The 26,788-nt window shown below is 48.6% G+C and overlaps 2 protein-coding genes across 4 annotated transcripts; one reads left to right on the top strand and one right to left on the bottom strand.

Annotated features, from left to right (window-relative positions):
* Positions 1–2,655: 2,655 nt before the first annotated feature.
* Positions 2,656–5,641, bottom strand: LOC118500291. Of its 3 annotated transcripts, none has more exons than XM_036024541.1 (3): positions 5,490–5,641; positions 4,847–5,400; positions 2,656–4,154 (listed from the first exon to the last, which is right to left on the bottom strand). In XM_036024541.1, exons 1-3 carry the CDS (start codon positions 5,616–5,618, stop codon positions 4,004–4,006), a joined length of 834 nt encoding a protein of 277 aa, XP_035880434.1. In that variant the 5' UTR covers positions 5,619–5,641; the 3' UTR covers positions 2,656–4,003. The 3 variants fall into 3 exon arrangements, 2 of the variants coding, with proteins under 2 accessions (XP_035880434.1, XP_035880435.1); XM_036024542.1 differs by having other exon boundaries at positions 5,510–5,564; XR_004902854.1 differs by having other exon boundaries at positions 5,263–5,501.
* A 99-nt stretch (positions 5,642–5,740) lies between these two features.
* NR2E1 (nuclear receptor subfamily 2 group E member 1) lies at positions 5,741–25,841 on the top strand. Its single transcript, XM_028510771.2, has 9 exons — positions 5,741–6,487; positions 11,039–11,184; positions 14,361–14,448; positions 15,975–16,210; positions 17,540–17,686; positions 19,929–20,025; positions 20,413–20,562; positions 20,816–20,921; positions 24,885–25,841. The coding sequence occupies exons 1-9, from the start codon at positions 6,463–6,465 to the stop codon at positions 25,045–25,047; spliced, it is 1,158 nt and encodes a 385-aa protein (XP_028366572.1). The 5' UTR covers positions 5,741–6,462; the 3' UTR covers positions 25,048–25,841.
* The last annotated feature ends 947 nt before the right edge of the window (positions 25,842–26,788 follow it).

The raw sequence follows: 26,788 nt of genomic DNA on the forward strand, positions 1-26,788 counted from the left end.
TTTTCTTAATTCTAATTAATTCACTCCTAAGAGAGTGAAATTACCTTAATTGGAGCTTCTAGAAGTCCTTCTGGAAAAGGGGAGGCAGCTCAATGCAGTGCGAGTAGTATTTCAAAGAGTATGAGATTCCGCATCGAGGATTCTGGCTCCTGTAGTTGGCCTCTGTCTCTAAATGAGTGACCTAGGACCAGCTTTGTCTCTGCAGGTCTCAGTTTCCTCACCTGTAAAACGGTGGAATTAGATAAGTATTGATCTCTATGGTCACTTTTGACTGTGTGCTCTGTAATCCTGGGTCAAATGGAAGCCAAGTCAGACCGTGTAATTCACAGGAAATTGGGAAGTTAAAGAAGGCTTGCTGGCCTATCTCTCCCTGGATGTTGTCAGCTTTCTTGTTTCTTTGGTCATTCTTTTGTTATAGCCCAAAATGACCTGCACTGCTTCCTAAGATTTGGCGGTCTAGAGGACCTGTTCCTAATCCCTCTGGGGCACAGTAAAAGAAAGCCAGCTCTCCCTCCTCAATACCATCAGGGTGGTCACTCATACATCCACATTTATAAAGTGCTGCTGCATGCCAGAGTGCCCAGTGCTGGGGATCCAAACATAAGCCCACCTCTGCCTCAAGAAGCTCCCTGCCTTGCTGGGTATCCCTCATGTCTCCGTTTTACTCTTGCCATTAGGAAACAAGAAACAGGCAGCTTTGTCTCTGTTGACCTATCTTCCTGGGAGAAGAGAGGGAAACTACATTATTTCCTTGCTCCTGGTAATATCTCTGATTGTTTTTGCTTTAAATACATCTCAAGTGAGTCATCTGATAGGGAGGGAGCCCAGGTCCCAAATTAAACCAATCGGACAGGAGAGCCATGGTACGTTCTTCCTGGAACAGGGTAGGATATCAATAAATAAAATATTTCATGTAAGAAATAAAGTAACAGATGGGAGAAGATATTTCTATTTGATTATTCTTGTGGCAAAAAGCATGTCAAAGCTCAGAGATCCTGTAGAAGGAGGTGCCAATCAGCAGTCTGCCCTTGCACCTGAGTTTCTGCTGCTGATGTGACCTTGAGGGACAGCGTGAATAAATGCAGGGGCATGATTTGTTATTTGTTACGCGGTGAGGGAGGGAGCCTCTTCCACATACTGTGGTCTTACTACTATTGCTCTGAACAGTGTTGTCTTCCCACTGGTGGGGAGTAACAACAGCTCTTAGCCACCACGGTCCTGGAGAGTGTCAAGGAGAAACTATGCCACTCAGCACTCTCGGGGTTCTAAAACACCTGTGTTTCTCTTTTGGATGGTTCTGTTTCTTTTCTGAGCACAGTTATACAGAAGCCAAACAGCTTGAAAAGAGGTTCACAGCAGAATCAGGAGCAAGCCTGAGGAGGCCGTTTCTTGTTGTCACTTAGAAGCCCTCACTGAGCGCCTGCTAGACACTGTGCTCCGTGGCCCACCTTTTTTCTCACTCTCCATCCACTCGGGGAAGCAACAACCAACCACAGGTAAAGTATGCCTTGGAAGAAAATGAAAACCAACTTTCTCCTTCATGTAAATAAATAAACTTGTACCAGTGTCTTTCAGAGATGGAACATCAGCCCTCAGCCAAGCTCAACTGGTAGGTTTCCCCAGCCATTTTCTGGTCTGAATATTTCTCAACTCCACTCAGCAGTGAAGTGAAGGCCATTTTAAAGGAATGCGGCTCTAGAGGTTCTAGAATGGCCTCTGACAGGGAGTCATCGCTGGTTGGGGAAGGGGCCTCTGTTCCACACCAACTTCATCAGCTCTGCTTGCCGATGAGAAAGCTTTTTCCTTCTTCTTTGCTGTCTTAATTTAGAAGCATGAGGGGGACAGTAACGGAGAAAGACAACATGTTAGAGGAGCTAGTGAACTGAGAGGTATAGGGGTCAGACCCAGACATCGTGGTGCCCTGCACTCCCGTGCCTCTCACACAATCCAGTTAAAAGGACTCTACTTCCCTTTTAAAATGGATGCGAAATGGCTTTAACCAGAGAGTAAGCTACAATACAACACAGTTTTCAGAGGCAGTAAATTTGCCTCACTCAAGTCTGGCTTCCCAGGGCACTCCCTGACAGCCCGCCCTACTCCACCCTGGTTTAGGATCCCTTGTATCTTTCCAGAAAGTTTTGCATTTTAGTCTACTCCAAAGCTCTTACCATCTTTTATGTGCCTGGTCCCCCTGTTACCTCCTTGAGAGAGGGGTCATGTCATTAATCTCTGGCACATAAGGGGTGCTCAGTAATTGACCAAGGAGGTGGATTGGGGGAAGGACATAGAGGCCCCTAAATTCCATGGTCCTTCTCCTGTTCTCATTTCTTATATCCTGGACCAAAATGTAAACATCTTGGAATAAAAGATTCCTTCCCTGTGTTTTTGGCTTTGGTTTGTTCAAGAGCTAAGAGGCTCATAAGAGGCTACTGAGGAAGTCAGAGGCTATGTTTGGACTTAGAAGGGCTTAGGAACCTGTTGGGTATGGTTCCACTCACTTCACAAGCCGACTCTATAAACCAGCGATTTTCGGCCTTTTCCACCCCATGGCACATATAAACTAATTACTAAAATTCTGAGGCACATCAAAAAAATATATATTTTTGCCAATCTGACAAGATGGGTGTAATTTTGATTCCTTCATACAGATGTCATTTTTTAATTTGACAATCTAAGGGCAAAGAGGTCAATGCCCCTGACTGAAATAGTCAGGCACTGCATATATTGAAAATTCTTGTGGCACACCAGTTGAAAATCGCTGCTATTAACTGAAGATCTTGCCTCTGTCAAAAGGTATATATCTGAGATAGGCAGCATTGGTTGCTTATCAACCATTTTTCTTAGTGGACTCACAAGAAAAATCTTTGAAAGTTAAGGTTGAACAGGGCACAGTCCTCTTACATATAAGGATCTGGCACCCAGAGAGGTCTAGTCACTTGCCCAGATTTACACAGCTAGTTGGGACAGAATCTGAACCCCCACCTTCTGGCTTCCAGTCAGCTTGGCCTTACTAGGCTTCCAAAAGCTTCTTGAGAAATCTGCAGGGGACGTTCCTCCTTCATTCATTCCCCCACCATTTATGCAAGCAGTGTACTGGAGCCTGCAGGTGGGAGGATAAAAAGTTACAGTCCCTGCCTTGCACAGGCTGTAGACCCTGGGGGTCTACTCCAACCCCCCAGGTCTCTACACCTTAGATCCCAGTTCCCTGTGGCCGGCAACAGTTCTCATCAAGGGAGCGGAAGCAGGCCAGCACTCTGGCTCAAGGCCCCTCCTGGACCTGGTGGGTTCCAAGCGCCAGCCCCTCCCGCCTACCCTGGATCTTGTCGCTGCCATTGCCACCAAACCGATCATGCCAGAAAGTCATCATGATGATTTCAGAACTGCATTGTGATTTATGCAAAGCGCGAGGATAATTACAGCTGGGAGGGCAGAACGCAGTAGGAACATGCTGAGGGTGTGTGTATGCGCCTTTTGCCAGGGCTGGTGTGTGTGTGTGTGTGTGTGTGTGTGTGTGTGTGTGTGTTTGCGCTCGCGCATGCGCCTCTGTGTTTCTATTCAGTGGACTTATTGACATTCTGCTTGATTAGGGGCTGGTATCAGGAGAAAGAGGAACGTTCCCATTTTGATTTTGAAACAATTTGGTGAGCCTCAAAAGTATTTCCCCAAAGTTTTGATGCCTACAAATACACCAGCAGGGTAAAAGTGTGGGGGAGTATGGCCAGGTGTAGTTTGGACCCCTCAACAGCCACAGTCCTCCTACCTGCAAGCCCCTGCACCCGCGAAGCGACTTCTAGATTTCCTTTTCACCACAGACTCCTAAATGTTTCCCGCGAGACAGGCCAAGGTCTACTGTGACTCCGGCCTTCTTCTTCGCTCCAGATAAGTTACTTGGACTCTTGAAGCTCTTTGTCTTTAACCCCCACCCACCCTCTGCATCCACGTGATGATGGTGGCGGTGACGGCGGCAACTGGGTTTCTGGCGGGAACCAGAATGCCCGGTGGCTCAGCGGTAACTGAGTCTGAAACTCCGCCGGGAAATAACTTCCCTCTCTGAGTACTGGGTTCCAGTGTGCGCTGTGTCGCCGGCGGGACTAGCTCTGCTCAAGCGTCTGCCCAACTTGGCTGTCAAAAATGTTGTTTTCTTGTCCTGCTTCCTGGAAAACAAACAAACAAACAAACAAACCTCATTTATGGCTTTGTCCCATCATTCCCTCATCTTTTTCAATTCAAAAAAGCCGAGGATGGGTAATTTAGGAGATAGTCGTCCCCCTTCTTGGTCTTTCTGGAGGTCCGCAGCCCTCGAATCCTGGTTGCTGCGCGACACTAGAGAGGACCGCGGGCTTGGATGTGTTTGGTGTGCGCGGCCCGGCGTTCCAGGCCCAGCCCAGGCCGCTACAGAAAGTTGCAGTCACGTGCTGCTGCTGCTGCTGCTGCCGCCGCAGCCCGGAGCGCACAACCTGTGCCCCCGAGCTGCCTTTGCCCCGGAGCTGCTGCGCCCTCTGAGGGCTGAGGCTGGGGAAGTGGAGGGGCGGAGGACACCTGCAAACACTCACTTGTACACGCCTACTCTGATCAAAAGACCGGTTTGACAACGAGTCTGAAGACAGTGGGGCTGAGGTTCAGCGGGCAGAACTGCAGAGTACTGGCTTGGGTTCTCCTTGCGCCCCCTCCCCCGCCACCTCGCCCGGGGCCGACACGCCGTGGAGGACTGGTGAGCACAAGGTGTGACCCCTGACCTCTGGCAGGACCTACGCCCCGAGGAGAGGCTGGCAAGCCCTAGTTCGACAAGTTCAAGCGTCTGGAAGAGCTTAAATAAGAATTAATCTCTTAGCGATCAGAATCTCACCGGCTGCTCTGGCGTGCGCTCTCCCAGCGCGGCACAGGGACCAGGACGCGAGAAGCACAGGAATTCCCCGCAGGCGGGGATGGGAGAAGCTTGCTGAGGCGAAGGAGCGCTTCACAATCCTTTGGCCTGGAGAGAGGGAGCCAGCAGAGCCCACGGGGAACAAGCCGCAGGAGAAAAAGCTTTGCCTTCCAGCCACCCCAGTGCAGATAGTGGAGGTAACAGGAGTTTCTCCCGGCTCCGTAGGGACTCTGCTCTGGGAAGCGGGCGGCACCCTCCCCGCGGCTGGTGCCCAAGCGGACAGTGCGAAGGCCTAAGGAGCTCGAAGCCTCCGGCAGACGCCATCCCAGCCCCAAGTTCCCAAACGGCGTCCTTAGCTTTAACTTTCCATAGATAGTTACAAATGAATAATTACTCACCTCGGGCCAGATCCAAGTTTTACCCAGCAGAAGGGGCGCGTGACCAAGAAGGGACCAACTCACTTGACCACATCCAACGCGCCCCATCAGACTCAAACACACGGCCACCCAGTTTCTTCCATGAATTTGTCTGGCACTCTGGAGAGAAGGGGAAACGGGTTCTGAGAAAGCTCCATCTCCTCTCCCCTTCCCTTTTGCCAGGAAATATAATAATTCATTTTTATTACAAGAGCAGCACCGTCGTCACCATCATGCACACACAGAACCACACTCCTGTATTCACACTCTAACTCAGCCTCAAGAGTGCCTGCATTTTCTTCGGGAGCCGCTTGGAGGTTCATTAATATCATTAGCATTTAACCCCCTCCCTTTTCCCATCCCCTCCCCGCACATGGCTGACGTCAGACCCCGCCAGGAGTTGGGGGAAAAGCTAAGTGGGCCAGGGACGCCCTATTCCCCTCCCCGCGGCTGCCTGTCAGAGCGCTTCTGGAGATATTACAGCGGACCCAGCCCGCCGCGACGAGCACAAAGTCACGGGGTAATGAACTTCTGGGACCCTATGCCGCTCAGAGAGCGGCTCTCCCGGGAAATCAGGACCTGGCCGCCTGTTCCTTCGGAAGACTTCCCGGCAATCTAGTTTTCCCACAACGCGCTCGGGTTTGGGCAGCGCCGAGCCCATCTGCCTGAGACTGCGGTTGTGTTTTCCTTCTTTCTTTAGAAGACCAGCGGTCTGTAGAGATCTGTCCACACTCTTCGTGCTTAATGTAGAGGGAGAAACTGAAGACTGAGAGACAGGAATGGGGAAAGAGAGGGATTTTGCCATTCTTGCTCCGTAGGAAGACCATTCCCGTGTCTCCATCTCTGTCCTTCAATACCCCTCTCTTGTTCTCCCTTCTTTCGGTCTGCTTGTCCGCCTCTCCATTTGTTTGTTCATGCGTGTGTCCCTATCAAGCAACATTCCCAGCAGCTGCAGTTTTGCAAGAGCCGGGAAGAAACTTAAGGATGCTTAAATTTCCACTGTGGAACGAATTCTGAGCTCCCGAGGAGCAGCGCAGAGCGCGATCGACATCCACCTGTCCAGCCCGGGAGCCTCGCAGGCTGGAGGGCGGCTGGAGAGTGGCGGAGCCCGGCGGCGAGGCGGACGCTGCCGGCCGGGACTCGAGCAGCGCCCACCAACCGCTCCGCCCGGGGACCGCAAGCATGAGCAAGCCGGCCGGATCAACAAGTGGGTACCTTTAGGGCCGCCGCGGGGCTCAGGCGCGCAGCCTGGGGCGGGCGGGCGGGGAGGCCTTGAAGAGCCTACCCAGAGCGCAGCCGCCCCGAACCCCAGAGAGGTACTCCGTTAGCGTTGTGCGCTTTGGCCCAGCTCCTTGTAGACTGTGAGTCGGAGCGTTTGGTGGTGAAGGCAGAACAATTTCGTTACCCCTGAGTTTCTTGAGTCTGTCCCCTACCCCTTTCTGGTAAGGTGGGAAGGATGCGGCCCGTGCAGCCAGCCCACCAGTATGGCAAGTTCCCCCCACTTAGAGGCCAGGTGTGGGGAGGAAGGGGCGATGGGGGCGGGAAGTAGGCCCCAGCTCCAGGCAGCAGCACGATAACACGCTGGCTCAAAACTCAGAGCTCCGGCGCACAGAAGCAACTCTGCGAAAAGCGGATTTTGAATGGAATGCTTTGCACCCCGTTTATAGCTTTTGCAAATAATCCTGCAAACTGGGAAGCAGAAACAATTTAAAAGTCACATTTTCCTTAATCCTAAATCCGCGTAAGTCACAACTGGGGAATTTAAAGTATGGCGAACCGTTCTTGCAAAGAGAAGACCAAATCCCTAATCCCAAGGACTTTTCGAGCAGGAACTCGGCAGAGGCAGGAGGTGCGGCCTGTTCCTTTCGCGCGCTTCTCTCCTTCAAACTTGCTTAGCTGGCGGCTGTCCCTCGGCATGCCAAGCCAAGGCTGATCTGCAGCCGCCCCTAGACGCCCTAGGGCAGGACTTAGTGGACGTGCAAGGGCCTTTGCGTGAGCCGATACTGCGGAACCCAGGACGTGTAGCCAGAGCCAGCGCTGGGCGGCAGGGCCGCCTTGCTCGGGTCTCCCAGCGGCATTTCAGTTCCCGCCTTCTGGTGTCCCGGGGTTGCAGTTTCCAGGGTCCAAGGGTGGGATTGGCTGCCGCAGCGTCTCCGTGTGCTGTTGTGCCTCGACAACATCCTCTTCTCCCCTCCCTCGCCCTTTTTGTCGCGACTCTGAAAGTTGGCAGAGTCGGAAACACTTCTGAGAACTGGTAGTCAAGTCCCACTGCTGCGGGGTGCAATTCCGCCCCCACCCCCAAAACGTGGGTTGTTTTCACTTTGTCCGATTGTTTTGGTGTGGTCGCTGCCGTTTTTTAAATTAGAGTAAAATTAAATTGGACAAAAAGAGAAAAGGAGAAATATTTAGATTTAGGCCGAGGGAAAAGAGAAGGAAACATAACCGCAGTCCGCATCAGAGCCAACACTTGAAAAGGACTGGCGTTTCTAGCCTCGGGCCTATCCTGGCCTCCTGTTTGACTCTCTGGGAAGGGAGGCGAGCTCGGGGTTTGTGGCCCACGTTCCCTCGTGCGAGGGTCCTTTCCAGGAGGCGCAGAAAGAAACCTTTCCCGTTGCATTCCCAGCCTCATTGCAAAAACCCTAGCCCTGGCAGGCGTCGGCAGGCCTCCTGCTCGCTCGCCCTGTGACAGGCCCCCTCGCCTCCTTCTCTGGAAGTAAGTAGTGTGGAACTCTTGCACCCACTTGGGGGGTGAAGAGCCGCTGTGGTTGAGGGAGTGCGTGAAAGGTGAGGCTTCGGATGCGAGAGGAGGGGCGGGCTCGCAGCCGGTTCCCTGGGGGCCCGCCCGCGTGCTGAGGACTAGGACGCGTCGGACCCTCAGAGCTTTCAGAAAAAAAAAAAAAAAAAAAAAGAGTGAGCGATGCATCGGGGAAACTTGGAAGATTTCCAACTTCCTGAGATCCTGGCAGGTTTGGCCTCGGAAGCTTAGAGTCCCCCTGCGCAGGTCCAGCTGCTACTGTTGAGGTTTCTCTGGCTGGAAAGACCCAAGCTCCCGCCCGCGGCGCCGCTGCAGCCGGGCCCTCGCAGAGCAGTGGCGGCAGCCCTGCGCGAAACCTGCGGCCCGTGGGCCCCGGGAGGCGAGGAGGTCGGCGCACAGCGGGCGAGGTCAGGGCCCCTCCAGGCCGCGAGGTCTGCAGCCCCTGCGGCGCGCGGCCTTTCGCGGCTGGAGAGCAGTACGCTGTCAACCGGGAACCCCGCCTGGGTGGTAACAAGACCCCGGTCAGTCACCCCTGCAGCCCAGACTAACTTCTTTCAACAGCCCCTGATGGTAATTACAGTAATCGAAGCTGCCATATATCTTTAGGCAATTATGACACACAAAAAGCCTCGATGGGACCCCTGGGGAGGGAAGTTAAGAACGGTTTTCCAGTTTCAGGAAACTCCCGCTCGCCTCACGTCGGAGCTCGCTCGGTTTGTTAAATGAGAGGAGTTTTGCAAGGGGGTCAACCAGCTTGTCTTGTGACCCCAAATCACCTTAACGTGTCAGGGCAGCGGAGTTTGAAGCGCAGGCTCGCTAGGCTCTGGAATTTTTGCGTCCCACCCTCCTGTGCCCGGCCCCAAGAGGGCGGCGGGTCTCTAAGCGGCCCTAGTCTACGCAGAAGCAGGGCCGACCCGCAGCCGCGGTGGCCCCGGGGGACTACGGTCAAGGAGCCCCGCCAGCGGGAGCCGGCTCCTTCTTGCACCCCGTCGGGGTTCTCTAGAGAGTGTGTCCCGACCATTGCTCCTCCTGCGCGCTCATCTTGGCATCAACAAAAGTGCCCGGGGGACGAAGAGGACATCTGGGGCGTCGGGATTCCAAACGTGGACCCTAGCTCTGGCAGGGGGGTGTGTTATGCACAAGAGGATGATGGTTGCAAATTATGGAAACCAGATTTACTGCACCTGGGGACTGAAGCCAGAGCAGCAGAGCTCGAGTCCGGGCCCGCTGGGTGGCCGTGAGTTGCCTCGGGCGCAGTGACAGGCCCAAGGGGTTGAGGGACAAGGCTCGCTGCGGCCGCCCAGCGGTCTCTCCAGCCCCTCCTCCAGCAAATTTCTCCTCCCACCCTGCGGGAGAGGGGGCGCACAGGCGGTGGTCGCCGCGCCGCGCGCCTCCCCTGCGGGCCTTTGTCGCCATCCGAATTCCCATGCTACTCTTTTTGACGGGTCACTGGTGGCTCTATAGGCAGGTGCTTCGGCGGGGTTGTAATTACCCCGGCCGAGCCTGGTGGTTACCGAGCCCCCTCCCACTCCACACCTCCCACCGCCCACTCGCTCCTCCCTCCCTGTCCAGCCTGGCCTCTCCAAGGCCACCGCATCGGGTGCGCGCTCGCCCAGACGTCTCAGAATCCTCCGGCAAGTTTCCGCCTTCGACGTCTCAGGGGGGCCGTCCCCGCCGCACCCTCTCCAACTCTACTCTTCCCGCCCCTTCTCACCCCTGCCTCTCTTCACTCCAGCCTGAGCGCCCCAGGGGGCAGCGGTCAAGTTTCACCCAGGCCTGAGGCTGCAGGGGTCCGGACAGGCCTTGGTGTACCGAAAGGAAAATTAAATGTTAAGAAGTTAATTATTATTAACATCATTATCATTAAAGTGTTAATTAAGTTAACACTTTATTTAATACTCCCTCTGTAGGAGGGTTTCCAAGTTCCTGTAAAGCACTCCAGGCTGGTTGTACTCTTCTCTACTCTTAGAGAAAAATAATCCCTTCCCTACTGAATTTTCGAATATTATGTCATCCCTTACATTCCGCCAGGGCCGCAGCCACCCCAGACTTGAGGGGATTTCAAGGAAAGTTCTCTTAAACCTGGCGACTCTAGATGTCCATGGGAGTGTGTGTGGAGGGAGGAGGCTTTAGAAAAATCAGTCAGACCCTTTAAAACATTAGCCTCGGACAGCAGTGGAAAGACAGAAAGGAAGGAAGACAGAGGCTCGAGGAGGAGGCGAGTCTCTCGGGAAGAAGCTGGGAGATGGAAGGAGAAAGGGTGCTGTCCCTCCCACCTGGCCAGGAAATCTCACACGCTCATCAATCACCCTTCTCCGACTTGCCTCGAGTCCCATGCTCTCTAGTTACTTTGGGGAGGAAATTTTTTCCTAAAAGACATAATTTCTCAAAAGCAGTCCACCAAGCATTTAAAAAAATAGGTAAAGCGAAAGTTGGGCAATTACCACTACCCTTATTATCATTAATAATCCTAGTATTAGCATTACAATAATAATCCTCATAATAACAACCGCCCGGCAGCTCAGAGAAAACTCGATTGCCTTCCAGCTGCCATCCCTGGTTCCAGCCGTGTTTGTTTTTCTTCTGGTTCCTTTTACATTTCAAGTTTGTCTCCTCGCGCGCTTCACTAACAACTTTCTCTGTTAAAAGCAGGAGCGGGGGAGGGAGGCGACCAAACTTTCCGCGGAGCAGAAAGGCAGCGGCGGGCAGCGCGGCCGCCTCGGCCTGCTGTAATCTTTTATTCCAAAATGGGTCTCGGCGATTAGAGGAGACCCAAATACACGTAGCGGTGCATGAATAATGCTCATTGTAGGAAACTGACACTTGCTCAAGGAAAAAAAGTTTGGCTATAAAATCACTTCATTATTTGCTTTTACCGCAGCTTCGGTGCTAATCCCTTCAGAGGTCAGATTGCTTAGCATCTCTCTCTCCCTCTCCCCTTTCCTCCCTCTCCTCCGCCCTCCTCGCCCCTTCCCCCCTTCCCTGTCTTCTGTGCGATTTCAGGCCGCATTTTAGATATCCCCTGTAAAGTGTGTGGCGACCGCAGCTCCGGGAAACACTACGGGGTCTACGCCTGCGACGGCTGCTCGGGTTTTTTCAAACGGAGTATCCGAAGGAATAGGACGTATGTCTGCAAATCTGGAAACCAGGTACCTTAGCCAGGCTGCATTACCCAGCTCCCCTGTGCTGCCTCCCCCTCCTTTGTTTGTGCCAAAGGGCTCTCCTCCGAGCTTCCAGGCTGCTCCGGAGAGACCAGACCTTGACCTCTCCCTTCCTCTCTTTCCTGACTCAACTCTTGGAGGCCCTTTCCCTTGGGTAAGGCAGGGCAGTGTGGGGGCTTGGGGGTGGTGGTAAGGGAAGACAATGAGTTTACAGTGGGAAGTCTGAAACCCCAGTGTCACCCCCTCTCACACACACCACACACAATTAATCCTCTAATTTTGACACTAGTTGAGGCCCACACTCAGTAACTATAAAGCCTGACCAGGGGACCTAAGGAAACTAAGGACTTGAGAATCTACACTTCACGTGTAAGCTGGAGAGAAAGGGCTGGGTTGTGCCGTGTGTCCACCACACCTCCATCCTAGCAGCCCAGTGCCTCGACCACTGCCTGGAATGGCAGAAGTAAAAGGCACGGGACATCCTGGTCAAGGTCAACACTCAAAGTGAGTTTTAGCCACTGGAACAGAAAGGATGTGCTCTGTGAGGGGCTGTGCCCTTTCAACTTTGGAGACACAGGGCTGTTCTGACTCTTGCTGAGCCTTGTCAGAAAAGGGCAGACTGAACAGGAAGAGACGGCTCCCAAGGAAGGAGGGACTGGGCCCTTCTCTCAGGTCCCCGTATCCCCTCTTTCTCTGCTTAGAAGACGTGCCTGGCTGGTTCTGTTTTGGTCTTAGGCAGGCTGAATTGTCTCAAAGAAACAGGTGAGTTGGGGCTTGTGCTGAGCATGAGCCAAAGCTTCCCGGATGAGTGAACAGAACCCCTTGACTCATGTCACAGCTGAGTAATAAGCTTATTTCAACCTAGGGGCTCAGGCTTCCGGTCCCACACTTTGCCTTCTCCTTAGCCAGGCACACAGACCCTCAGCACAGTGCCACCTGCTTGACTCTTGAGGAGATCTGAGGAGATCCTGGGGAGCTTTTTAGTCAGAAGTCATCCTTTGGTAACCAAAATGGTAAAACATCTTCACTAGTTAATCTATATGTATAAATATGATACACATACATACTTAGACATATATGATGTTAGTGAATTATTCTTTTGCTGAAGCCATGTCTGCTTATATCAGTTTCTGGTGGATTTGGATTATCAACAAGAACAAGAAGACATCTATCTGCATTTGGGAAACTAATTCGGAACTTTCCAGTCCTGTCACTTGTTTAATTGGGTTCACAGCTCTGGATCAGTTTCTAGCTTCACCATATGGGTGCACCACACTGCACACTCACAGGCCTGCATCCCAGTGGCTTTGCAGGGATTTGGGGTCACTGGGGTCATCAAATTTGAGCAGGCTTCCACTTAAATTGTCTGTTACTTTTATGCAATGCACTGAATTGGGAAATCAAAACCTCAGATGTTATGCTTGATATTTTCAAAGAAGTTGGCTATCAATTTATATTGATGCCAGTCCAAATGTTTGTAAAGGAGTGATAATAGACTCATCAGGCTTGGTGGTTCTCTCCTTGTAGAGAGAATGAATGGCCCAGGCTGAGGAATGCATTTTTCTCTCCCACTCTAGATATTCACATATATATGATCTGGTTTGAAGACACTCTTAAAAACTAACGAAGGCTTCCATTTTGTATTAACATGTTCAATAGAACACTAGGGGACTAATGTGTGAGGACAGACAGATGACTACATTCAGTAAGTTCTTCAAGCCTCTTTACAGCGAGCTACTGCACAGGCCAGCCAAGATGCCCTGAAGAATTCACTCGGGAACCAAACATTATTTTCTTCTCTCCTTTATTTGAAGATTGGGTGAATAGTATTCCAGGTTATTATTAATAGCAGTGAGGACATTTAGAAATTGTTATGAATCTATGCCCGACCTTTATTTAAATAAATCTATATTTTAAATCAGAGGGGTGTGATATTATAAAACTGTGTTTTCTAGTGTGTAATTTTTCCAAAGGGACATTTTAGAAAATACACTTAGTCCAACTTCAGCAGATATGAAATTTTGATATTATGAAGCAAAATAAAAATGCATTTACTTCACTATATTTCTTCCCATTGCAAATTTAACAGTATCAACCCATAAGCACAAGAGAGCATCTAACTTATGTATTTTCTGTATGTAAAACATGTATGCAGATTTTTATGTGTTTTCTCAGGAGTAACACCTAACACTGAATGAATTCCATAAGAAACTTTCTCTGTAAATTTCTTCCTTCAATGCCCAGCATTTTCTCATAAAATTGCATTTGGTAAAATATTTATTTTCTCACGTGTCTCGGATAAATATGTCCAAGGCAGCAACTGCCTCATTTTTTCAGTTATCCTGCTAATATTCTCATCCTGTATCGTCCTTTTGTTAGACAGGCCGTCACAGTCTCTTCCTGGTCATATTCCCGTGGTGGGCACTTCTGGGTTTCATCTCGGCCTTGGCCTGCTCCCTTCCCACCCCCTGCTCTGTGGGTGCTGCCCTCCTACGCACCCTGGCTTCTGCGTCAGCTTCGGGGAATGGTTGTGTGTGCACGGTTCAGGGCTGAGACTAGGCTGTAAGACAACGCTCGCCATGCTGGTTCTAAGGATGGCTTTCAACACAAAGGCAAGAGTTCGGAAACGGGAGAGTAAAGAATAAATAGGAGATACTTATGTGGCCCAGAAAAGGGGACTAAGACCGGAAGCGGAAAGTTAGCTCGCGGGAGGGGGACAGTGCCGGGAGCGTGGCGGACCAGCCTGTCCCCGATGGAGCGCCGGGGCCAGGTCGCTGTCTTTGGTCCTGAAAAAGCCGCCTCCTAGCGTCACCACCCTCTCCCCTCGCGGAAGTTCCCCTCCGCAGCTTCTCCGCGCACAGCAGAGTCTAGAAAACCAGGCGAGGTGACCCTTCGCCTGCTTGGAGTAGGGTTTTCCTCCTTGTCCACTTTCACAGGGTCATGGGCTGGGCCTCTTGAGGTAATCCCGGGAATCCCAGCCCTTCCTCTACCAGGCCGTGCTGGTGCCCAGGCACCTGGCCTCACGGCCCCAGGGGTCGGTGGCCGTGTCTGTTCCCGCCTCCTCCCACCCCCACGCCGGTTTCCCCGGGTTCCCCGGCCCAGCGCCGGCCTCGCGTCGCCAGTCTAAAGGTCCGGGGCCGCTGACAGCCTGCGCTCTTTTCTAGGGAGGCTGCCCTGTGGACAAGACCCACAGAAACCAGTGCAGGGCGTGTCGGCTCAAGAAGTGTTTGGAAGTCAACATGAACAAAGATGGTAATTAGTACATCTTTTCACCCTTCTTACGTTGATTAATAAGTAAATTGTACCTACAGAAAATACACGGCACTTTTGTGCTTGTAAACCATTTCCCAAGCACTTCTTTCTGGATGCTAGGAATTGGCCTCAGGCTTTCAGTCTCATCCTTATCCTTACCTATCTTCCAGCGAGAGTTCCTTCCTGACCTCCCTGAACTGCCTAGGGTAAGGCCCATGCCCACATAAGAAACCTGTGCCCCACAATCACCCCCAAGAAGGCAGAGCTCCTGGGACCCCTCTCTGCTGAAGACACAGGCAGTATTTCCTGCCTCCTGTCTTAATTCCTCATGTCACCTCTCCTTACAGCCTTTTTGTAACCCCCCCCCCCCCCCCCCCCCCCCCCCCCCGCCACCTGTTAGCCTCCTGCAGGATCTCGAAGTCTGGATAGTCTCCAGGGAGAGGAGGAGGTCGTGGGGACTAGGAGACAAAGTGTGGGAGGTGGGAGGGTCACCTGGAATTTTGAGTCCCTGTTTGGAAAATCAGCAAGATTCCAAAATTGGGACCCTTGTTGTGGTAACCTGGGCTATCCCGAGGCTTTCTCTTGGCTCTGCAGAAAGGGGCTGAAGAGGTTGGGTGACACCTGTGAGTGCCTCGGACACCCAGCTCCCAGAAAGGCTCTTAAAGGCACATGCAGCAAGAACTAGGGCATGTGTTTGCAGGGTGGTGGCCTGGCTAGGGCGTCACAGGCCAGGTCAGGCCGGGGGAGCAAGGGCCCTGAGCGAGGAATGGGGCCTCAGCTCAGGGTGCAGTGGCGGTGGCCCAGGTGGCAGCCCTAGGAGGCACAGCGCTCACCAGGAGAGCTCTTTCCTCAGAGGCCCAGGAAGCAGGAGGGAGCTTCCAACCTGTTGAACTTGTGTATTGACAAGTTGTCAAGCTAGGCGAGGGGAAGATTGCCCTGAATTAATTTGTTTGTTTAAACTGCTGGTGGTAATTGTCACATCTCCCCTGCCTTCCTCCAGCACACTCTGAGACAGGCTCTCACTTGTCCCATCCCCCAGTGTCCCTGGGCTCAGGTCCTTTTTCTCTGCGGCCCTCAGAGGCCAAACAACATTTCCACATGGGCCGGGTGGAGGTGGGGAGAACCATCCTTGGGCCAATTGGGAAAGGTCTGTGCAGAGACGTAGTGCCCCCTTTTCCTCCAGGCTGTGGACCAGGATACCCAGCTAGTCCCTCCCAGAGGGTCTGTGTGTGCCTGAGACCCCCCCCCCCCCACCCATGTGGGGAGGAGCCCTGAATGGACAAAGAACACACCTAGTCTTGCTGGAGACATGTCGTTATCCTGATACTTTGTCCTGGGCTCCTCTTCCCAGCCTCCCTAAAGTGTACAGTGGAGCTGTCAGATGATCAAAGAGCACCCATATTCCTCTCCCTCCTCACCTCTCCGGTGGCCTTGCCTGCCCTAACCTGGTGTTTGGCCCTGCAGCGCAGCAGGGCTAAGTGTCGCCAAGACTCTGATCCCAGGTGTGTGTCCATTTGTCTCCGCAGCTGTGCAGCATGAACGGGGCCCTCGGACATCCACCATCCGCAAGCAGGTGGCCCTCTACTTCCGTGGACACAAGGAAGAGAATGGGGCAGCCACACACTTCCCTTCTGCAGCGCTGCCCGCACCAGCCTTCTTCACCACGGTCACGCAACTGGAGCCACATGGCCTCGAGCTGGCCACGGTGTCCACCACCCCGGAAAGGCAGACCCTCGTGAGCCTGGCTCAGCCCACGCCCAAGGTTAGTGGCCTTCCTGGGAGTCCCATGACAAGGGGAGGGAAATGAGAGGGGCACCCATTCCTTCTAAACTGGGATGGGGTCAGGCGAAAGATAGAGAGAACTTGCGGGTTACTGGTAGAGCCCTGCAGGGAGATCTGGGCCTTTCAGCTCTTCCCGGTTGAGCTGAGGGTGCTCGGACTTTAGTATGTAGTAAAGTTACTCTCTGGCTGTTACAAATATGGACTTCCAGGCCCATCTGCCAGAGAGCCCCTTTCAGCAAGCTTGATGTGAGTGCGGGGGAAGGAAGATGCACTTTTGGAAAACGCGCTGGTGGGGAGCCCTGTCTGAACTGAGAGGGCAGCCTGGGATCTCTCCTGGGGGCCAGAGAGCAGCCATTTCTTTGGAGAAGAAAGGAATTGCTTAGAGCTGGCAGAAGAGTCCCTGAGTTGCAAATCTCAGGGATTTATTCTCTTGGGCAAAACTGTGGGTCCCTAACGTAGGGGAGGAATCTGGAACTCACCCTGTTGGGACAGTATGGGAACCTTCCTTCATTTCCTACTCTCCCCTCACTCTCTTCTGAGCAGCATGGATTTACTCCAGGACTGAGCCTCTACTGGCAGGGCCGGAGCCAGAACCACCTAAAAAAGCTGCCACCTAGGGACTACCCTTCAGGCTTCCAGCTGGTACCTACCTAGAGGCCCCACCCCAGGCCAAGAAGGGCTCTGGATCTCCCTCCAGGAGGGCCAGCTGCAGCCCCACACTGCAGGGAAGCCAAACACCTGGGCACACATGCACGCAAAATATTTAATATTGCTTCCTTACCCTTGATGTGTATAATAAGCTTGGGAAAGTAGTGTTATGAATATGTTGTCAGTTATGAATGGGAATGTTCTGTGAATGATTAAGATGTCTAATTGAAATATTTCCATAATATACTAATCCTTTCTAAAAATACTCATATGCATATTTGTGTTTGGGATGCCTATTAATTTATACTTTTTTCACATCTATTTTTATTTACACAAATGCAAGCAGCTCTTGTCTAAATTGGGAGACAGGCCTGGCACTTGTCTCAGCCCAAGGAAAATTTGCTACAGGGGATAGAAAAGCCAGATGCCCCTCTGGAAGGAACAGGCCCACAGAGAGTGGAAATGGGTCTCTCCCAGCGATTTCCCAAACTCTGTAAATGTAGACGTTTGCTTTATATCCCCCTATGGCAACTGCCCATTTGAGCCGAATATCCAAATTCCTGTCTCCTTCTGTGTTCGAATTAGAAAATGAAAAAGTTGGCTCTTCTTGCAAAGCTGTGGTTTCCTCACTCTCTGGTGTCTCTGTTTCTTCCCCACCCAGTACCCCCATGAAGTAAATGGGACCCCAATGTATCTCTATGAAGTGGCCACAGAGTCAGTGTGTGAATCAGCTGCCAGGCTTCTGTTTATGAGTATCAAGTGGGCTAAGAGTGTACCAGCTTTCTCCACCCTGTCTTTGCAAGACCAGGTATGACCAAGAGGGCCTGAAGGTCTTGGGGGGCGGAAGTTGGGAAGAAGCAACAGGGGTCAGTCTTATGAACCTGTAGGTTACCTGGATAAATCGCCAAGGTCAGACATCAGATCTTAAGAACAAATTTCTTCTTACTAAGAAATATAATTATGCTGTGGTTGGTATAGCTCAGTGGATTGAGTGTGGGCCTGCAAACCAAACGGTTGCTGGTTTGATTCCCAGTCAGGGCACATGCCCGGGTTGTGGGCCAGGTCCCCAGTAGGGGATGTGAGAGGCACAACCACACATTGATATTTCTCTCCCTCTCTCCTTTCCTTCCCTGCTCTATAAAAATAAAAATAAATAAAATTTTAAAAAAAAGAAATATAATTATGTTAATTCAGGAAAGTTGGATCTGATCTATGTAAAAAGAACATCATTTTTTTAGTTTAATTGAAACATCAAATTTAATCACAAATTCTTAATGATTTTTAAAATTGTTAATAAAATATTGTTTCCTTAAGTACATTGGAACTGAGAGTTCCAATGGAAATGGAGGAGTATTCTCCTGTGAGATTTTTGGAAGTAGTTTCAGTATTCTCTAATCACAGCTCTGTATTGTCCACTGTGATACAGTTTTGGCCACTAATTTACCCGAGTGTAGGATGAAAGGGCGCATTGCGCACTTCCTGCGAGCTGAGTTCTCCCTTGATGCTTTCAGTGCTTTCAGAGGTTCATTAACAAATAGGCATTGTGCATAATTCTGTGCTTCTAAATGACATTCTGAGGCAGTAAAAGTTTGTTGTGCTAAAACCTGCAGTGTCCCGACACCCAGAAATTTTGTTGTTCGGGGTATCCGAAATGGCCTCTGCCAGAGTTTTTCTAACCTTAAAGGAATGGAAGAAAATGAAGTATTCACAGCCATGGGCTGTTACCAGTGCATTCATGAGAATTAATGACAAATTTCCCAAAAGGCTAATAAGCAGTTCTAAAGGGATTTATTTCTGTAATTCATTTTATACTTAATTAAAGCATAATAGTGCCCCTTAATATGAAGTGCGTTTCCTACAGAGAGACCTGGCAATGTGCTAAAAACATCTAATCTTCTAGCATGGAACGTTCTTTTTTTCAAGACCTGGACTTTCAGATATGGCCAGAATTAGATACTGTTCACCTTGCAATTTTAAATCATTCTTTTTTTAGTGCTCAATGCAGTAAAAGTAAAAATAACACATTTTGAAAATTAAACCTTTTAATTTTGTTTGCAAGCCTTCATAATTTAGCTCTTAGCTTCCAAAAGGAAATCCTTTCACATAAATCATCCAGATTTGGCCAAATTTTTATAGATTTTTCAAAAAACAGATTTTTCTAGATGGTTAGGTTCTATCCCTTACCAGGTTTACTGGTTGGCTCTATCATTCCCTGGTGTGATGTGTGTGTGTGTGTGTGTGTGTGTGTAAATGGGCTATTTTTCCCCTCAAAACAAGTATTTGTAGACTCTTTAATTCAAACAAAATTTATTTGCTGTCTGCCACTCAGCCCTCCGATAGAAACCCTCTGACAGCTAGCAAACTGCCGTGAAGTGGAACGCAGTACATCCATGTGGAAAAGGAGCCACATTCTCATTTTAAATATTCAGTAGCACATTTTATTAGAATGAGAATGACAAGCACCTTGATGCTGTCCACTTATGAGTCTCAGAAAAATCAGGCAGTGAGATGAGGTAAACTCAGCAAAACCCGATTAACATAATTATACCCTGATTTCCCTGCATGCCTCTTGGGAATTAATGATTTTTTCTTTCTCTCTCTCTCCCCCACCCACCCAGCCCCCTACACCCACCAGGAAGATAGGGGCCCAGATCTGCAAGCTTAGTCTGGAAACATCAACCCTGATCATGCAGCATTTTATACGAGGGGAATCCACCTGCTGAGATGCCGGTGGTACCTCATTGAGCCTGGGTCTCTGGGAGGAGTTTCTAGGTGGTCGGGAGCAAATGGATGGGAAGACCAGAAGGGTAAACCTGCTCCCAAGGGAAGCAAACTTTGGGCGATTCAAATGGCTGACTCTCCAGTGCATGTGCTTCTCTATAGGCACCTTGTCAAAAAGAAGAACAAGGGAGAGCTAGAGTATTCAGAGGAAAAATTACCGAGACAGGCATTTAAAACACTTTTTAAAATAATAGAAATTTACATATTGAAATTGTTTGTAAATTTATAAATTACACACTATATTATATTATACATCTATTGTATGACAGCTGATGCTTTTGGAAGATGCTTGGAGAGAACTGTTTGTTCTAGGAATAGCACAATGGGCCATTCCGGTTGATGCTAACACTCTACTGGCTGTATCTGGTAAGAATTGCACAATTTAATGACTTTGTTGTAGAAATTACCATAAAAATACATTACTGAAAAAAGAACAACATGTAAAGAATAACAAATTCCTGCTGAACAATAGAGTATACCTGTCATTTATAAATCTATATTTAAATGCAAATAATGTTGTTTTGTTGTATTCATGACTGCTTGCATTGTTATTTAAATGCAAATTACTGTGTTTGTTATCATCCAAAAGAAGATTTTATATTAACTTTCTTACAATATAACCAGTTTACATGGAATCAGATATCTTAGAGTGACAATTGAATAGATATTGATATGCAGAATTTTGTCAAAAATCAATATTAAATTATGAAAATGCCTTCATATTATAACATTTATTCCATATTTTTATTCTAGGCATGAATGGTGACAACACAGATTCCCAGAAGCTGAACAAGATTATATCTGAAATACAGGCTTTACAAGAGGTGGTGGCTCGGTTTAGGCAACTCCGGCTAGATGCTACCGAATTTGCCTGTCTAAAATGCATCGTCACTTTCAAAGCTGGTAAGCGAACACAAACCCCCGTCTCTTCTTCCCCAGTTTCACCACCTCACCAATTCATCTACCCCAAAGTCCAGACTTAGCTTTGCAAGAAGAAGTGATAGCTTTGCAAGGGAGCAGAGACTCTTAGTCTGGTTCCATTTTAGTAGCTGTGGGGATTTGTGTGTTCTCCTGCTGGCTTATCCACTTCCAGACGAGCACTTTCCCCATCTGCATTTCCTGCGCTGCCTCACGGTTTGCTGGTCTTCATTTCTAGTTCCTACACACAGTGGTTCCGAACTGAGAAGTTTCCGGAATGCTGCTGCCATTGCAGCTCTTCAAGACGAGGCTCAGCTAACTCTCAACAGCTACATCCACACCAGGTAACTCTTGTTTGCCTTGAATGTGTCCTTAAGAAAATTGCTTCCATTGTGAATGTGTAAGCAGAGGGTAATAAGCCAGTTCAAACATTGTGACTAATTGTTCTGTTGCCAGCAAGTTAATTTACTTAGAATTTATGTCCTTACCTATCTCTCACAAGGTGGGTGAGAGGAGCAAGTCGAATTAGATCATCACTCAGATGGCCAGATGCCTTATGGCTGACCTGGTTAAACAAGCTGATTCATCAAAATAGTCAAATACATTTGTATGGATGGATCCAGATATAGGAAAGATAAAAAATGAAGGCTAAGTGTTATAATTGATATAGTACAAAGTAGTCAAGTCATCCTTTAAAAGAGGCAAGTGCCTTTCTTTGGATGCCAACCCCAAATAGAAGGACCAGAGAACTTTCTAGAGAGGCCGTCTCTACCCTCATTATAACTGCTGACTGCTATCTGTTGAGTTATGTGGAGTCTTAACACCCACCAGGTATGTCTGGCCAAGCAGGGCCCATTAGCGGAGGCTGTGCTTGTCTGTTTCTAGAAACTCTCAGCCTCTGGGCCTCCTGCTGGCCCACCAATGGGCAAGTCCACCAGGAAGTACAGACTTTCTGTTCCCATTTTCAGAGGGAAAAAGGCAAAACTTTAAAGAGGTATGGAACATTGCTAGGTCTGTGGTGGATCTGAGGTTAGAATAGAGTTGCTATTCTTATTTACTCTCTAGGTTGGTCTTAAAGGGAAGTCCACGGAAGCCTGTCTCTATTGTCTCAGTATCACCAGAGACATTGAGTTGGAATAACTAAATCAGACGACTAGAGGCTGTGAATGTCCCCCTTATGTGAGGGGTTAGAGAAACCCCGAGTCTACTGTATTCATTTGGAGTAATACCTGTTTGTCTAGGACCTCCTTATTTTTATTACAAATCCTCTTTTGAATACTATTGAATAAAATTGTTCCCTGTCCATGGAATATCATTGAAACTGTGTTGTGTGATAGTGCAATTTGTATATGTGCCATGGTTTATAAACTTAAAATCCGTGTTACATTTCAGTATGTATATAATAGGCACTGAATATTTGTTCAAAATTATAAAATGGGCCAGCACCAAATTTCCCCACTTAAAAACTAATTTGTATATTAGAACTGGCCTTTGCTATTGAGAGCCATTAAGGTGTAAAGAACATTAAACTGAGAAGAACATGACACCCTGTTACGGATGCAGTCCTGCCTTCGCTGACTGCTGGCTCTGTGCTGGTGAGCGCGCGGGACCCTGGCCAGCAAGACACCGCCCCTTCGTGTTCCATGAAATAGATAGAAGTGTTGCTCTGGTTCAGACCAGAGAAGAGGGAAAAGCCAAGTGGGGAGAAGGAGAGATGAATTCTAGCTGGGGGAGGTGGGATGAGGGAGAATCTGGAAAGGCTGATCGATGAAGGAGACAACACATGAGCTGGTATCCATCAATGGCAGGGAGAAGGGGTGCTTGTTAGAGCCAGGAGAGGGGCTGGTAGAGGTGCTGTGGGAGGTGCCAGGGAGGTGACTGGGGAGAATCTGAGAGAGCCTGAGAGAATTAAACCGTAAATTAACAAAAGTCTACTTTAGAGAAGTAGCAAGTATAGTACTTCTTCCCCATGCTCAAAACAAGAAAATTATTCATGTAGGGACCTCACCTGCTTTATTCTTGTTTCATGATACCCACTATAGTTCTAATTTTTTAAAAAAGATTTTGTTTATTTTTAGAGGGAGGGGAAGGCAGGGAGTAATAGAGGAAGAGAAACATCAATTGGTTGCCTCTCACACACCCCCAGTTGGGGACCAGCTGGGTCTGTGCAACCCAGACATGTACCCTGACTGGGAATTGAGCCAGTGACCTTTTGATTCACAGGCCTCTGCTCAATCTACTGAGTCATAGCAGCCAGGGATATAATTTAATATTAAGATATAGACTCATGCATGTGACAAAACTGACTATTCCTTATTTCTTAGGTCCTTCAAATCAGTGAACATTTTGCTCTCACACTTTCCTGTCTAGAAAAATGAAATCTGAAATCGAAATGAAAAGTTAACATAGCAACCTGAACTACTTGTCCATTAGTTGCTGAGATTACAAACTGAGCTCATTGTTACAGCTCTGTAAGCTACTTCTCCAAATACCTATGATATAAGGAAGAAGCTAGGAATGGGCACTTCACACGAACCATATGTTACAGTCAAAGATCGAATACACGGATCTGTGACAGACTCAAACACACCTCAGAAAGCACTCCCAGTTATTTTTGCCAGTGGATGAAACCAGGGACACAGCTATTTTTAAAAAAATAATTTTGAGCTATCAGAGACACACACTCTCTCTGTGTCTGTCTCTCTCTTTCTTACACACACATTTTTATTATTTCTCAGTAGCATAGTACTTCGCATATAAGGGACAATTCTTATTGAATGACTAACCAGTCCCTCCTTAACTGGAGAGTAAAATAAGTGGGTGAGAAAGTGAATAGATTACTTATTTACAGAAAATCAGGAGTTAAGTGTCTATGGATTCTCCAAAATCTATCCTTTTTAGGAGTAATCACTTCCCACAGTTGTTTCTCACCCCAGGAACCTCCCTGCTGTTAGGTGGATGCTGCAGACACCGAGAGGCTGGTCTCGGCAGCTGCTGTGTCCCACCCACTGCAGGGAAACTTCTTCTGCCTGGTGGTCCTGGGCAGGGAAACAGAGCTATTAAAGAGAGTAAATGTCCAAGGCAAAACGGAGATGTGGGTCTTGAGATTTCTTTCAAAGAAACATAGGAGGTATTTCTAGTAAGGAAAGTAAGTGATGGAAGTTAGGCTTTAAAAAAAATGTAGATAAGCCTCACCATTTCCATATTACATTATTAAAGGTGATATGGTGTTCCCCATCCATGGGTGCTCTTGAGGCTGGCGATGAAAGAGCCAAGTGAGATTCCCAGGGGCTCAGAATGAACTATCAGCCTCGTATCAAGTTGCAGAGGGGAACCCTCATGTGTTCAAAGACAGGAGACAAGCGGGAAAGTTGCTTCCCTGGACTCTAGTTTTTGTAGGGTGGAGTTGTGGGGCAGCTAATCTCAGTATTCAGCTAGCTAAAGCCTATGGAGGGATTTCCGTATCTGTCAGTTTCTAACACCTTGTGGCTATTGGTTGAGCCTGGGCCATTCACAGATATGTGACCCCAGACCTCAGTATCTCAGGTGGTTTGTTTCAGTGGAGGGAGCCCCCCAACCCCCGTGGAGTGTATGGATACCTGATTCCAAGCTACTGATGAGGAATGATCAAGGCTGCAGTGAGGAGGTGACTTATAGGCATCAGAAGGCAGTAGAAAATTGAACTTGCACATCTGAGCACTGATGTGTGTTGGACATTAAGAGAGGAAATTGTTAAGCAATTTCTCACATCTTTAACTACATGTCAATTTCATTGACATGAAAGTTGGGTGGCGCTGCCACCCAACAGAACTTAGTCTTTAATTTGCAGTGTAATAAGGACAGAATTATTCCTGAAAGTGACTAAGTATAATGCCTGAATAATAATTTTGGAGAATTTCCTAGAAAAGGAATCCATTTTATTTGAGGGAAATTGCTTTGCAAAGAAGGAGCCTCGAAGATCAGAAGACATGGATACTACCACTAGCTACTATACCAGAAGCCTTGCATTTACCATTTAGCTTAAACTTAGTACTGTGTTTCTTAATTTTTTTCTCCAAACAAAATGCAACCCCTTTGCTAATGTTGAGACAATCATCATGTCATTTGGACATCATTTATGTTCCCTAGGCTGAGATTATCTTTGTGCGAAGCAAGGACAGTAGTGCCTGTCTGGGACTCTGCTGCATGGACAGTGTGCTACTAAAGAGGCCCCGCCAGGACATGGTGCCGGAGAGGGTGTGTGTTCAAGTATATGTCAGTTCCCAGTGGTCATGGATCTGACCTTGCTCTCACGGCTTCTATTCCAGATATCCCACTCAGCCCTGTCGCTTTGGAAAACTTCTGCTGCTTTTGCCAGCTTTGCGGTCCATTAGCCCATCAACCATAGAAGAAGTGTTTTTCAAAAAGACCATCGGCAACGTGCCAATTACAAGACTGCTTTCAGATATGTACAAATCCAGTGATATCTAATCCCTTCAAGTCCCTACTGTTCTGTATGGGACAGTCCCCATGGAGGACAAGCCTCAACTAACAAACCCTTCAGGAAGCATACATCTGGGGATGTGGAGCCTTCAGGAAAAAAATGTCCATTGACACAAAACAGTTCCAGGAGCTTTGACCTGCTGCCTCACCCAGGGTAGGGCAGCCCGAAAGGAAAGGGGGTGTAACAGGACCGCCTGAGCAGATAACGCGCTGCTGCCATGCCCTGGGAGGGGGCCAAATTGAGGGTTGCCGTGGGCCATGCCACTCTGCCTCTCACCTGGAAGATCTCTCTGAACATCATATGCTGAAACACAAGTAGAACTTTCTTTTCCTTTTTAGCACATAAAGTTGGGTAACCAAATATAGCTCTGTGCGTAACACCATGCAGCAGCCCTTAGAACCATCTTATGGTGGAGACTTCATTTTAAAAACAATGGTTAGGTTGAAAATCAAATGTTTTATCAAAAGTTTCCCTTCTATTGTAATGCATCATTAAGTGACCTTCAGAACTGAATTAATAAGTGAAAGGTAGCTTATGCCTTGAGATTGGCTTTTTCGCTTTTTCCTTTCTCCTTTCTTTCGTTCTTCTTCTTTTAATACCGTAGGCCAGGCAACCTTGTCAGAGGAATTGGTGGACAAAAGTGAAATTCTCACCAGGACTTCAGGTTGGATAACATCTCAGAAATAGAAGAGCTTTACTAAAAGAACAGAAGGTGAGGGAGGAAGAATAAAAACAGCAAAACCAAATAAAGTGGAGGTGAGCGATTGAGTGAGGCAGGTTGCTGTCCCATTGAAACAGTGCTGAAACCAAAGGCAGTGAGGGTCCAAGCTGATGTTTCAGTGAGTCACACCACCCAGGAAATGAACATAGACGTGATACCGAAGGGATCTCAAGGAGGTGAGCACTATGCGGTTGCTCAGCTGATCTACTGCTAACAGCCTGAGACTCTTAAATGCCTTTCAGAACACTGGTTTCTAGTAAAGCCTTGACTGTGTGCATTGCACACACACCCCCCATTCTACATTACACGCTGCTCCTTTGGTATGAACCTATACTTATGGAAATGTAGAAACAAACATTTTAAAATAGCTGCTGTACTTTTCACATTTTGATTTAGTAGGTTCTAGCACTGAGGAAAAATATTCAGCACTTGAACTATCATAGGTTGAGTAAAACTTTTCTTGTACAAAGTGAATTAACTGATTTGTGAAGTTAAAAGGTTGTACTCATTGTATTTACAAAGAATAAAAATATATTGAATCTAAAGGAACTGGACTCTGTCTGATTTCTTAGCCTCCTTCCCTGGCCGGGTCTCACCCAGCATTTACAAGGTGGCGGCAGCAGCTGGTGTCGAAACTGAAACTCAGAGCTCTCCAGCCTGAAGAACTGAACTACAAAGGCAATTTCCTTTTTACAGTGAATCCCATTTGTAAAATGATGAATAAAGAAATACAACATAAGATTCCGTTCTCTGCAGCTCTCAAATGTAATTGCCTCTGTTAGAAAAATTGCTGTGTGAGGAGGGAAGAGGACGATTAACAGAGTCTTCATTCACTTACTCCTCTGTTTCTAACTCCCTTGCCAACATTTCAGTCCTGACCAGGAACTTAAAATCACTTAATGATCAAAAAAGATAAAGTGTGAAGAACTTTACTGTGGAGTGAAATGGGGAAGGAACAGTAGGAAGTGCAGTCAGATGTTCCCAGGAACTCTCAGGGCACTGGGTCC

Source organism: Phyllostomus discolor, chromosome 4 (genome assembly GCF_004126475.2).
Source record: "Phyllostomus discolor isolate MPI-MPIP mPhyDis1 chromosome 4, mPhyDis1.pri.v3, whole genome shotgun sequence".
Lineage (NCBI taxonomy): Eukaryota > Metazoa > Chordata > Mammalia > Chiroptera > Phyllostomidae > Phyllostomus > Phyllostomus discolor.